Source organism: Colletotrichum truncatum (genome assembly GCF_014235925.2).
Source record: "Colletotrichum truncatum strain CMES1059 chromosome Unknown Contig_0001, whole genome shotgun sequence".
In the NCBI taxonomy this organism is placed as follows: domain Eukaryota; kingdom Fungi; phylum Ascomycota; class Sordariomycetes; order Glomerellales; family Glomerellaceae; genus Colletotrichum; species Colletotrichum truncatum.
Genome location: NW_027222398.1, coordinates 9,191,273 through 9,204,470, shown reverse-complemented (window position 1 = coordinate 9,204,470; position 13,198 = coordinate 9,191,273). Strand labels below are relative to the sequence as shown.

The window sequence follows — 13,198 nt, the reverse complement described above, 5'->3', positions numbered from 1 at the left end:
TCGTAATCAGTCCATGCTAATGTTCATATCCTGTGGGTATATCAAAAAAGTCTATATAGAACACGTAGCCCGTACACAGGGCCAACATAATGCGCCTCACATTAGCCCTTTAGCTTGCCATCAGGCGTGCAAAATAGATCCTTTGCGGACCCGTCAATATGGTCCCGCCGAGACTCTTCCCGGCTACATCCACCCACGAGTTCCCGCCAAACGAACATGTACTCGACGGCCTTTTGGTACACGTCCCGCAGGCCTGTGCTTTCGCCTTCCCATCCTAGCAGCGGGAGGTCTTTGCAAGGTGTGAGGGTACCGTTGTTCGGGAGGGTGTCCAGCGTGCGGACCAGTGACTCCGATATGTGTATTGACTCGGAAAGGCTTGCCCTCATATTTTTCCTCTCCGTGTCCTCTTTCGAGTACTCCTCGGGAGCTTGGTAAAGTTCGTCATGCACCCTTGCGACGGTCGCTGCCGTCTCCGCGCTGGGGTACAGGGTAAAGTAGCCCCGCAGCCTGGACAGACGCAAAACATGCTCCAGCCAAGATGGGAACATCTTGCTCACTTCCTTCGTCGTGATTACTTCCGGCAACGTCTCGGCGCCGCGCGCATGTTTGATCGCATCGACCCCGGACACGAGACCATGCAGCTCGATCCACCTGTCTCCAAAAATGAGCATTGCGTTGCTATTGGGCGCCTGCCACATGTATGACGTGCCCATGTCTTCTGGGCCGTCCGTGATCGGCTCTTCAAATTTCTTCTTGCCGTTGAGGTAGACTGATGGGGAAGTCATGCTGATCCCCAGAAGCCGTTGGTCCCATTTCTGCAATGTGGAATACCGGGAGTAGCGGTACTCTAGCAGCGAATATTTGAGATCTGGTATTGTCAGTACAAATGTGGTTTCCAACGTAAGTGGTAGCAACTCACAATGAAAGAACCCAGGTCCTAACTCCGCCTGCGGTGAAAGAACAAGAATGTGAGAAAACCTGGGCGTCGTTGGCCAGAACGACTCCAGAAAACGAATAGAACTCTCCTCCTCCGTCATTCGCTGCCGAGGAATCCTATGTCTCAGCGAGAGCATCTGTACGCGCCCCGGGTTCGCTACATGAGGCGGGGGCCAGTGGAAAGTTTCAAGGAACTTGGCGGTCGCGGGCTCAATGTCCTGTGGAAGCTCAACGGTGAGATGGGGGATCGTAAAGGCGGTAAAGTCGGCCTCGCTTAGCGACTTGAGCAGCCGCAGCAGGCTACCGGAGCCACTGGCCGGGGCCTGAATTAAAATATCGACGCTGATCTGGTTCCAAGCTGCAAGAGAGGCACTGTCCAGCTTCGACAACCACGAGAGGTGCTTCGAGGCGTCCGAAGGAAGCTCGATGAGAGGGATTTTGAGCTGTTTTGCCTCCTGCCGTATGCCTTTCAAGAATGGGATGAGCTCGTCCTCTGAGCCGTCAATTAGGATGGCTTGAGGATGCATAAAGGTGTTCATGTGTCGTAGCGCTCGAACGGTGGAGAGCTCGAGGCGGGCATCGGTCGAGAGGGAGGAGAAGTCGGCGCGGGCATCGTGCCAAATAATATAGCAAGTGTCGTCTATGCCGTTGAGTTTCTTAATCTCGTCAAGCTCGATTTCGCTCCTGCCCATCACGGCGAAGTGCACATAGCTCCGCAACTCTGTACCCATCTGACAAGCGAATGGTAGCAGGGCGGACGCGCTGTGTAGGCTTGACGCGGCGAAAAGGATGTTCTGGTTGACCGCCTGCGCTCCTTTCGTCGCGGCAATGGCGTGAAGCGAGTTCGCCAACCGGTGGAACTTGACAGGGCCGTTGTAATCATGCTCGGCAATCGCTGGCATATGGGTGCCGGGTTTGGCCTTGCGGCGGCCGCTTTGTCGAGATGGGCCATCGCGGGTCGGGGAGGAGAGGTAGTCTCGGGGGCCTTCGGTGTACGGGTAAATGTAGTTCGGAGGTCGTTCGCCGAAGCCAAAGGAGACGTCGCCTAGGAGGTACCAGAGGCCTGCGGCGATGAGGAAGAGGTAGGCGAGTCGTCGGAAGAGGCGGCGAGAAGGCATCTTGGCGGCAGGTTGCCACTGAGGGTTTCGATTTCGCAGTAACATGGGGTTTACGCTGCCGGTGCCGCGGGGGTGGTCGTCGTCCTTCTTTCCCATCTCTTCATCGTTGAGGAAAACGAGGGAACGTAATTGGCGCCATGGATCCGGCATGCTTCTCTATCTGAGAGGACGAGTTGCAAGCAGAAGGGAAAAGGAAGGGGGAGGTAAGGGAGGGGAAGAAGTCAAGGGGAAAAAAAAAAAGAAGTGAAGGTCGGGCGTCGATAACAGATTAACTGTCAAGACTGGTGCTGCAAGGGAGGGGGACAAAGTGATCCACGGGTCAGGCGTCTCACATCTTCTCGTCGACGTAAATATAACTGATTGGGCTGTGCGAGCTCCAAGACAAGAACAAGAAGAGGCCTGGAGGAGAAAGGAGAGAGAAAGAGAGAGATTTGGACAGCTGGGCAGTTGAACACACAGAAGTTGGAACTGGACAAGTGGAACCAGTGGTCCCCTTTCGTCGTCACCGGCAATTGAGGACTTGGAATATAGGGTTCTTGGGTCCCTGAGATGTGCCCTTGACAGGGTTGCTTTTTCCCCCTGCTCCTTGCTCCTGACTCCTTACCACTGGGCTGTGCAAGAATTGTTATGAGAGTGTACTTAGTGAGGGTGTGGACTATGTGTGTTTGGAGTAGCTGTGTGGATTGAGCCGGTGGATATGTGGAGCTTAGTCGGAGCTTTGATGAGATAGGAAGCTTGATGAGCAACGTGGATCATGCGTGACAAACACTGAGCAGGAGGAGCCAGTTCCGCTGAAGTTGGGGTAGGCAAAAGGCGGTGGTGGTGGTATAATAAGGGCCCTGTTCTTCGTGCTAAGGTGCGAAGGGGCCCAGGGTGCGGATACGGGTTCTTGGGGCCGCTGGAGAGGAAGAGAAAGCACAGACGGGATCGAACTGGAGTCAACAGGTGTCCGTTCGGCTTGGCGCGTGGCCGGTCAGATGGTCTAAAAACGGCATCGACGGGTAGTGACCTCTCAGCGGTATTGCTTGTTTGCTGGTTTGCTGACGATCATCTCTACTACGTAGTGCTACGCAGGTAAGGTTGTTGCTCGTGTCAGCGTATCGTATTGGGGTTTCCTGGAGCTTGGAGGGATGGGAGGGCGCTAGGGCCAGTGTACCGTTCCTGAGTTTAGCGTGGTGCAAACTGCGGCGAGTGGGGAGAGGTTTACAGACATGGATGCACACAACGTAAGGCAGTTCGAATCAACAAGTTGTGTGCGGATCACCTCCAGTGCTGACTGGACACCTGCAGCACCTACTTAGCTACCGGTACTGTGCTGATGTACGTACTACGTAGTGCAGTGCAAATATGGGTACGTACCGCTGTACCTGTCCGCATAGTGTACTATGGTATGGTATTTGAAAAGTGCGGGGCACAATTGGGCACTCGAGCCACATTGTGGCTGCCCCGAGCAACCATTCTGGATAATTTTTTTTTTCTTCTCTCTATTAGGCCGCGGGGTCATTTACAGGGTCGGTCACGAAGCAGAATTCCTTCAATACAACAAATATTTTACTTCCAAAGCAAGGCTCTATTTCACAGGCTCAAGTGATAGTCTCATAACTGTCTTGACTTACATTCTTAAACCCAGCAACAAACCGACTCAGAATACCCCGCCACCATGGGAAAGTCCAGACGAAACAGAGGCGGCCAGAGCCATCGCAAGGACCCCATCGCCAAAACCGTCAAGCCACCGTCTGACCCTGAGTTGGCCGCTCTCAGAGAGAAGTCCATTCTGCCTGTCATCAGGGACCTGAAGAGCTCCGAGCCCAAGTCCCGTACTGCCGCCGCCGCCGCCGTCTCTAACATCGTCACCGACGAAAAGTGCCGGAAACTGTTGCTGCGCGAGCAGATTGTCCACATCATCCTCAATGAGACCCTGACCGACTCAAATTTCGAGAGCCGCGCCGCTGGCTGGGACATTCTGAGGGTCATTGCCGAGGAGGAGGAGGCTGATTTCTGCGTCCATCTCTACCGCCAGGATGCTTTGAGCGCTATTGGTTTTGCCTCTCAGACTGTGAGTGCCGTACTTTGACTTGCGAGTACAACGCATGTGAAACTGACCATCACCAGATCTTGGAAAACCTCGCCAAGGGCTCTACCTTGAGCAAGGGCGAGCTCAAAGTCACTTGGACCATCACCGAGTCAGTTGTCGCACTTTTGTCTGCCCTTGCCGAAGCCCAGGATGAGATCCTCGAGGCCATCGTCGCTATCGAGGGCATCAAGAACCTTCTCTTCACCATCATCGCTCACAAAGACTCACCTTCGAGCATTTGCCTTGATGCCCTTTCTGCCCTCCTCACCCTGTCTGAGGACAACCGCCGCCTGGCCGAGGATGTGGTGGCCGACGAGAGCCCCAAGCCGCTGACGGCTTTGACTAAGCTGCAGGCAACCCCTGATGCCAAGGGTGTTCTGGCCTGCGGCGTTTTGCACAACATCTTCACTACTTTGGAATGGTTCGATGGCACACCGGGACAGAAGAGCCTCTCCGACGCCGCTCTTATCCCGACTCTGTCCTCGGCACTCAAGGACTCCAAGCCTGAGGCTGACCTGCCCCCCAAGAGCCAGTGGTCCAACCCGGCCGAGGTCCTCCAGCTCGCACTGGAGATCCTTGCCGACATTGGTACCACCCTTCAAGTGTCTATGCAGGGAGGCAACAAGAAGGAAGGAGAGGAATGGAACGGAATTGGAGATGACACTGCCATGGACGAGGATGAGGACAAGGACGAGGGCAAGGACGAGGACGAGGACAAGGGGTCTGCTGAGGAAGACAACGCCGAGGAGGAGGATGACTCGATGGATGAGGACGACATGGCTGACATGGAGATGGTAACTGGCGCCGACGACGATGTCGAGGACCAGGCGAATCTCGACGACCTCCCGACACTGCGCGAACTGATACAGCATGCCATCCCGCAACTGATCGAGCTCGCCACCATCTCTGCACAGTCCGAAGAAGCCCTCAGGATCCAAGACCACGCCTTGTCCGCTCTCAACAACATCGCCTGGTCGATTTCCGTCTTTGACTTTGCCGACGATCACAACGCCGGCATCCTGAAGGCGTGGACGCCGTCAGGTAAGGCTCTCTGGGGCAAGGTCATTGTCCCCATTCTCGCAGCCAACACCGCCGACGTCGGCCTCGCAACCCAGGTTACCAGCCTGGCTTGGGCTCTTGCCCGCAGCCTTGCGGGTCAGGTGCCCCTGACCGGCGACGAGCACAAGAAGTTCATGGCGCTTTACCAGGCGACCAAGAACCTCCCCAAGAACGGAGCGAACGGTGCCGATGATGAGAAGCCCAAGGACGAGGAGCCGGAAGACCCGTTCCAGGGCCTCGGAGTCAAGTGCATCGGTGTTCTGGGCCAGTTGGCGCGCGACCCCGCCCCCGTCGAGCTCAACAGGGAGATTGGCATTTTCCTCATCACGGTCATCACGGCTCTTCCCGAGACCCCTGTCGCGGATGCGGTCGAGGCTCTCAACCAGCTGTTTGACATCTACGGCGATGAGGACCTAGCATGTGACAAGGAGGTCTTCTGGAAGGACAACTTCCTTCAGCATCTCGAGGCGGCCCAGCCCAAGGTCAAGGCCATGATCAAAACAGTCGACAAGAGGACGTTGCCAGAGCTGCGATCTCGCGCTGATGAAGTTGTCCTGAACCTTGGACGTTTCATCTCGTACAAGAAGAAGAACCAGGTTTAAAAAGAAACAGAAAAAATGTTACGTTGCCCAATTGGGGTATAGGATGAGCGTTTAGGAAAAACACATGCTTTCGAGGAAAATGGGGGAGAAAGCCAGTATCACGAGAGAGAGGATAACACAGGGCGTCAGAGACACGTTTTGGGTTCATAACACGAGCATACCACGACCGTGATGAGAAGGGAGGATAGGTGCTTACCTGGATAGATGTGGATCGCAAAAGTAAAAAGCGTGTAAAAGTTTGGGAAACATGGGCATTTGCACTTCTGACATAGTTAGGGACATAACCGCGATGGTCAATAAACAAACTCACTGACTCTTGACATAAACCGTGCCATGCTTGTGTGTGCTTTCGCATGTCCGCAGCCGATACCTGTTGTAAGTGTAATCCATCCCCTCTCCCTCTCCCAGATACCTCCCTTTCGCCTGTATGGGTAAAACAAAACAAACCCAAAAAATAGAAAATGTGCCAAGAACCGAAGCCGTTCAACCAATCGGCTTCATCTTCTTCTTCTTCTTCCCATCACCCGACTTGCCCTTCTGGAATTGCCGCCAACTGTCGATCCGTTGATCCCTCGAGGCCTCCCAGTCCTGCTCGTGCTGCCTCTTGCGCTTGCGCTGCTCGACTTCCTCGTCCTGCTTCCTCTGCTCCCGTCCCTCTTCCTGCATCTGCGCCTTCATCTGCCGCCGCCGACGGTGCTCGTTGTCGATAAGCACTTCACGTGCTTTGTCTCGCCACTTCTTCGCGAACTCGTCCGTCTTGAGCTCGGGGTTGTCGACCGTCCATTTGTTCTCGCGTATTAGAAGCATGCGCGCATCGGCAATGGCCTCGTCAAGACGCTCGCGGTGCTTCTCATCCATGAGTTCTGTTTGCGCTTTCTTGAGCCGGTCGAAGGCGTCAGGCGCCAGCGGGTTCTTGGTCTTGTCCGGATGGATGAGGAGTGACTTTTTGCGATAGGTGATTTTGATGTCAGACTCGGGCACACCGGGTTGCAGATCGAGAACGGCGTAGGCATCTAACCTGAACGCCTTGAGGATTCTGTCGATTTCTGCGTCCTATCGGTTGATGTAGTTAGCTACTGATTCCTTGAGCATTCCTGCTGCCGATTGCATAGAGGCTAAGGTGTACCTTGTCAAACTCCTTTGCCTCCAGCTCGAGCGCGTCGAGCGCATCTTTTTCCTCTTTGACGTCTTCGTTGGCCATGATGAAGTATGTGAGGGTATCGAATAGAAAGAAAAGAAGAAAAAAAAACTTCAACGCCGGGTGTTTGCGATGAACTGGAGAAGTGGCTGCGGTTCCAGAAGGGGGGGAAGAGGTTATTAGGTAGAGGTAGAGTTAGAGAGAGAGGCACGAGGCTGCCCGCGTGTGACAGCCACACAGACCCGCTAAAGACCCTTGTCACAAGCATTAGCGCCCCACGAAGCTAAGATAAGATGGCGATAAGAAATTTCTAGCCCGCCCAAATTTTCGACGGGGTCTCGGCCGCCAGCTTCTTGAATCTGTAACTGCGTTGCCGCTTCACCAGGCTATTTTCAACTCGACAGGCCAATTGACGACGAGACCACCCACGACTTGTCGCAAAACGGTCAATATGCCTCGTCGCGCAGTCTCTCCGACGCCCTCCGACGGCGAAGTCGACATTGCTGACTCTCTGTTCAACACGAATGCCGATGACAGTGGAAGCGAAGGCGGACAAGATGCGGGCTTCGACTTTGACGTTGACGGAATCCTGAATGGCGATACCGAGGAGGCCGAGGATGATGGCGATGAAGCCTTCATTGCACTCAAGCAGGCGGCTTCTTTCCGCAAGTCCTCCAACTTGAAGGGCAAGTCTGTCAAGAAGGGCGGTGGATTCCAGGCCATGGGTATGTTACAACTGCAGGTTAATGTGTGCTAGACAAGAATCCTAACGTGCCTGCAGGTCTTAATGCAAACCTCCTCCGGGCGATCACGAAGAAGGGATTCTCCGTTCCCACGCCGATTCAGCGAAAGACGATTCCTTTGATCATGGATCGTAAAGATGTCGTGGGTATGGCAAGAACCGGTTCCGGAAAGACGGCTGCTTTTGTCATCCCCATGATCGAGCGTCTCCGCACTCACAGCGCCAAGATCGGTACTCGCGCGCTGATTCTGTCGCCATCTCGTGAACTGGCTATTCAGACGCTGAAAGTTGTCAAAGAGTTCAGCAAGGGAACAGATTTGAAGTGTGTCGTGCTCGTCGGTGGTGACAGCATGGAGGAGCAGTTCAGTCTCATGTCCTCAAACCCTGATATTGTCATTGCCACGCCCGGTCGTTTCCTCCATCTTAAGGTCGAAATGGGTCTGGACTTGTCGACGATCAAGTATGTGGTTTTTGACGAAGCCGATCGTCTTTTCGAGATGGGTTTCGCTGCCCAGCTTACTGAGATTCTTCATGCACTTCCCCCGTCGAGGCAGAGTTTGCTGTTCTCTGCCACGCTGCCAGCCTCTTTGGTTGAATTCGCTAGGGCCGGTTTGCAAGACCCGAGTCTGGTCAGATTGGACGCCGAGTCCAAAGTGTCCCCCGACCTCGAGAGTGCATTCTTCTCCGTCAAGGGAGCCGAGAAGGAGGCTGCTCTTTTACATATCCTACATGACGTTATCAAGATGCCTATGGGTACTCCTGACGGAGTTCCGTTGGATGTCGCGCCATCAAAGAAGAGGAAGCGCGGCGAATCGGGCGGAGAAGGAAAGCCTACGGAGCACTCTACCATCATTTTCACAGCCACGAAGCACCACGTCGAATACTTGGCGCAGCTTCTTATCAAGGCTGGATTCGCCGTGTCATACGTATACGGTTCTTTGGACCAAGAGGCCCGTAGAATCAACACCGAGAACTTCCGCCAGGGACGCGCAAACATTCTGGTAGTCACGGACGTCGCCGCCAGAGGTATTGATATTCCCGTGTTGGCCAACGTCATTAACTACGACTTTCCCCCGCAACCAAAGGTCTTTGTTCACCGTGTTGGACGTACTGCTCGTGCCGGCCAGAGAGGTTGGGCTTACAGCATTGTGCGTGAACTCGATACGCCGTACCTGTTGGATCTCCAACTCTTCCTCGGCCGTAGACTTGTCGTGGGCCATGAAAGCGAGAAGCCATCTTACGCCCAGGATGTGGTTGTTGGCGGACTCGGACGAGACAGAATTGAAATCAACATGGAATGGTTGAACAAGGTGTTGAAGGAGGATCACGACATCGAGGCACTTCGCAAAGTATCTACTAAGGCAGAGAAGCTGTATCTCAAGACCCGTCACTCAGCATCTAGTCAGAGCGCGAAGCGTGCTCGTGAAATTGTCGGTACCAAGGGCTGGAGCCAGCTTCACCCTCTATTCGGCACTGCTGCCAACGATGTTGAGCAGGCGCGCAACGAGATGATGGCCAAAATCAGCGGTTTCAGGCCGGCCGAAACTATTTTCGAAATTGGACGTGGAGGCAAGGGCTCGAACAACGAGGCAGTAGAAGTGATGAAGCAACTGCGCAAGCGCATTACCCCGCACCGCGGCAACAAGGTTGAAGAGGCCGAGTCCGACGATGAGATGCAGGACTTGGACGAGGCAGAGAACGACTCAGACGACAACTCAGACGAGGATAGTGGAAAGGCCATGCAAGTCTACGACTCAGACGACGACGATAATGATGGTTTCGAGGTCACGATTTCGAACACTGGAGAGAAGAAGAAGAAGCCGGACTCATGGCGCGACTCTGAGGTCTTCATGTCCTACACCCCTCGTACCATCAACGCGGCTGAGGAGCGTGGCTACGGCGTCAGCACTGGCGCGCAGACGTCTAGCTTCGTCGAGGCGGCCCGCGACGCGGTGATGGACCTCACAAATGACGAGACGGCTAAGGGCTTCGGTGAACCTACCAAAACGCGCGGAATGCGGTGGGACAAGAAGCAGAACAAGTACGTCGCACGTGCCAACGACGAGGACGGTTCCAAGGGTTCCAAGTACATCCGCGGCGAGTCTGGCGTCAAGATTGCCGCGACATTCCAAAGCGGCCGTTTCGACAAGTGGCGCAAGGCGAACAGGCTGGGAAGGATCCAGGTCGGTGGCATGGAGAAATCGAACGTGGCAGAGCTGCCAAGCGGCCCGCGGTACAAGCACAAGCAGGAGAAGGCACCGAAGCAGGCGGACAAATACCGCGACGACTTCCAGGTGCGCAAGAAGAGAATTGCCGAGGCGAAGGAGAAGAGAATTGGAAGATTCAAGGATGGAGAGGGCAGCAGGAAGGAGATCAAGGGTGCCGAGGATATCCGGAAGGCGAGACAGGAGAAGGAACGGAAGAGAGAAAAGAACGCCAGACCTTCCAAGAAGAGGTAAAATGTGTCTGTATCATTTATCACGGGGAAAAGATCCCCAAAGATATAATCAAAAGCGTTGTGTACTTTCAACATTCTTATGCGTCCTTGGTGAAATCTTCTTTACTTTACGGGGGCACCGATGATATTCGTCTCTATTCTTGTAAAGCCTGAACTCATCCCCGTTTCCATTTACTGGTTGTATTTGATGGGATATGAAGCACCCTTAAGCCTTACTCTCACTCAGCCTGCTGCTGACCTGCTCTACTCTTCGATGTTCCCCTATTTGTCTCTACATTTTTCCCTTCTGCCATCCTTTATACGCGTATATAGCTTGATTGAGAGACTTTGGATAGCCAAGAACCAAACAGGCCAGGTGCAGAAGCTGGTTACGTCTCGTTTGCCGAGGTTTGGCCAAATGACCCATACTTACCATTCCCACGGATATGGTATTCAATTCAAACCCGCCAATGGCAAAATACTTTCCAACGATGTTGAATCGCTTGAGCGGCATTGAGAACCCCTGGATGCGGGGTACTTACTGGATAAGGGCCTCTCTGCCGCGAATGTCTGCACAAGCATGGGGTGTTGGATCAAATCCGCCAATTACGCAAAGTTGTCGATATTTAATCACTTGATCAGTGACACTGGAGAAAAATGGAAATTATGGGCTTTTTGCTGAATGAAGCCATGTTCCGTTCTCATTATCCGCGCGGACATGAGGCATAGATAAATCCGCAAATGATGTACTGCTCTCCAACATATCACAGCCTCTCATCGGTGGCTTCAAGTTGTAAGATATTGCCGGCCAAGACCGCATAGCCGTGCGTCCCGTCTTGGTCAAAATGCCGACATGTCAGCCAAACCCCCGACGCAAGAATTGCCGGGACTAGCCAAGACTAGATTGATTGGGCCATGTTAATACATCTACGAGTATAAATTCCCATCACGAGTATGTTCCCAATGATGCTGAAGTATTCCACAGCCAAGGCTCTTGGCTTCTCTTAACTTTCTTGAGGCACCTTGTTCCGTTATCTTGCCGCAGGTTGCCTTCACCATGAAGTCTCTTACCTACATCTCCGCCGCCCTGACGGCCCTCATCAACACTGCGGCTGCCGTTACTGGTGCCGCCGAGGGTTTCGCAAAGGGCGTTACCGGCGGCGGCAGCGCCACTCCCGTGTACCCCTCGACTACTGCCGAGCTCGTCTCGTACCTCCAAGACAGCCAGCCCCGCGTCATCATGTTGAACAAAGAGTTTAACTTCATTGGAACCGCTGGTAGGACCACCGCGACTGGTTGTGCTCCCTGGGGCACCGGCTCAGCGTGCCAGCTCGCCATCAACGCCAACAACTGGTGTAACGGACAAGGCGGCTCAGTCTCTGTCAACTACGACAACGCCGCGATATCAGCGATAACTTTGGGGTCCAATAAATCACTTATTGGTGTCGGCAACAAGGGGGTCATTCGCGGAAAGGGCCTGCGTATGGTCAGCGGTGCCAAGAATATCATCATCCAGAACGTAAGTCAAAAATCACTCTCCCCCGAAGCCCAAGGCCGCGATTTACTAAATCATACAGATTCACATTACTGAGCTAAACCCCCAGTATGTCTGGGGAGGTGATGCCATCACCTTCAACGGCTGTGACTTGGTCTGGATCGATCATGTGACAACTTCGCTCATTGGTCGACAGCACTACGTTGCTGGTTACGAGTCCAGCGGCCGCATCACCATCTCCAACAGCAAAATCGACGGCACCACTTCTTGGTCCGCTTCTTGCGACGGCCACCACTACTGGACGGCTCTTTTCATCGGCTCTGGAGACTTGATCACGTTCAAGAACAACTATATCTATCGGACTTCAGGCCGTGCCCCCAAGCTCGGCGGCAACACTCTTTTCCACGCCGTTAACAATTATTGGTACGACAACACTGGCCATGCTTTCGATATTGACAGTGGCGGCATGGTCATGGCCGAAGGCAATGTTTTCCAGAATGTCAAGGCGTCTGTGAACTCTGGCCGAGCTGGCCAACTCTTTGGTAGCCCCGACAGCAGCACCAACACCAAGTGTGCTAGCTACCTCGGACACAACTGCCAGGTTAACGCTTATGGTAGTTCCCCTGCCTTGGGCGGCACTGATACCAACTTCTTTACCAACTTCCAGGGCAAGAACATTGCTAGTGCGTCTACTGCCGAAAGTGCCAAGAATGTTGCCAACACTGCCGGATTTGGAAAGATATAAGGGCATAACCGTTCTCGTCTCATCGGTTGCGTTTGGGATAAGAGTATTTAGCTTTCAAAACAAGAGCCAACATATAACAGACAATATGAACCCTTTTCCAACCCGATATCTTGATTCTAACGGCACCCGGAGAAATTTGGCTGCCAAATACAAAAGAGCATCCTTGACTGTGGTGATTTCTCCCTATTAGCCTGAAGTTGCTTTCATTTCTGTTCACTATGGACATTCGGAGTCAATTACAACAAGGCGTCTCATATTTCAGAATACTCTAGCTCTCTCCGCCCAGAGAACAAACATTTTCCAATGCTTCCACTTACGTCACATCTCAGCGATCATATTAGGTAAGTACTCTTATAACGTTCTTGTCGACTGGCGAGGAAGAGACATGACTGGTCCTGGTCTCAGCTGGGCACAATATTGACTATTTTCAAGTTGGGAGTCTTGGTACATTTAAGATGAAAGAAAGTCCAGTTACCTGATGACTTTCAAGGTTCTATCCCATCAACTGCGAGTTGGCTACAGGTACGTAGCCTGCGGGGTTGTAGCCATTCAAGGACAGACAGTGTAAACTTCCTTCCAATCCTATACCTGTTTTCCACGGAGTTTGGGGAATTATGGACCGATTTGTGGCGCATTATGTACCTGTAGTCAACTCGCAGTCGATGGGATAGTTTCTTGGTGTTTCGTTGTTAGCGTTGCCATTGGTAAGGTTCAGGATTTCTAAGCCTCCGGTTGTTCCTGCGAGACTTAGGGACTTTAGATGGCGCATGTTAAATTTGATTCTTCGACCCTTGTTATCTTGATCAACAGGCAGAGCGGCCAAATTATTCTAATATAAGCGCCGGTTGCCCC

At 53.3% G+C, this 13,198-nt stretch overlaps 5 protein-coding genes across 5 annotated transcripts; 3 read left to right on the top strand and 2 right to left on the bottom strand.

The window, feature by feature from the left end:
- Positions 1–101: 101 nt before the first annotated feature.
- On the bottom strand, positions 102–2,204 carry CTRU02_202546 (uncharacterized protein; the record flags this gene model as incomplete). The annotated part of the gene is made up of 2 exons (XM_036719960.1): positions 102–868; positions 920–2,204. 2 exons carry the CDS (start codon positions 2,202–2,204, stop codon positions 102–104), a joined length of 2,052 nt encoding a protein of 683 aa, XP_036588662.1.
- Positions 2,205–3,714: 1,510 nt separating this feature from the next.
- Positions 3,715–5,789, top strand: CTRU02_202545 (arm-like repeat-containing protein; the record flags this gene model as incomplete). The annotated part of the gene is made up of 2 exons (XM_036719959.1): positions 3,715–4,110; positions 4,167–5,789. The coding sequence occupies 2 exons, from the start codon at positions 3,715–3,717 to the stop codon at positions 5,787–5,789; spliced, it is 2,019 nt and encodes a 672-aa protein (XP_036588661.1).
- A 483-nt stretch (positions 5,790–6,272) lies between these two features.
- On the bottom strand, positions 6,273–6,990 carry CTRU02_202544 (DnaJ domain-containing protein; the record flags this gene model as incomplete). Its single annotated transcript, XM_036719958.1, has 2 exons — positions 6,273–6,842; positions 6,916–6,990. The coding sequence occupies 2 exons, from the start codon at positions 6,988–6,990 to the stop codon at positions 6,273–6,275; spliced, it is 645 nt and encodes a 214-aa protein (XP_036588660.1).
- A 388-nt stretch (positions 6,991–7,378) lies between these two features.
- On the top strand, positions 7,379–10,128 carry CTRU02_202543 (ATP-dependent RNA helicase DBP10; the record flags this gene model as incomplete). Its single annotated transcript, XM_036719957.1, has 2 exons — positions 7,379–7,652; positions 7,709–10,128. 2 exons carry the CDS (start codon positions 7,379–7,381, stop codon positions 10,126–10,128), a joined length of 2,694 nt encoding a protein of 897 aa, XP_036588659.1.
- Positions 10,129–11,163: 1,035 nt separating this feature from the next.
- CTRU02_202542 (pectin lyase) lies at positions 11,164–12,346 on the top strand (the record flags this gene model as incomplete). The annotated part of the gene is made up of 2 exons (XM_036719956.1): positions 11,164–11,625; positions 11,684–12,346. 2 exons carry the CDS (start codon positions 11,164–11,166, stop codon positions 12,344–12,346), a joined length of 1,125 nt encoding a protein of 374 aa, XP_036588658.1.
- Between the last annotated feature and the right edge of the window lie 852 nt (positions 12,347–13,198).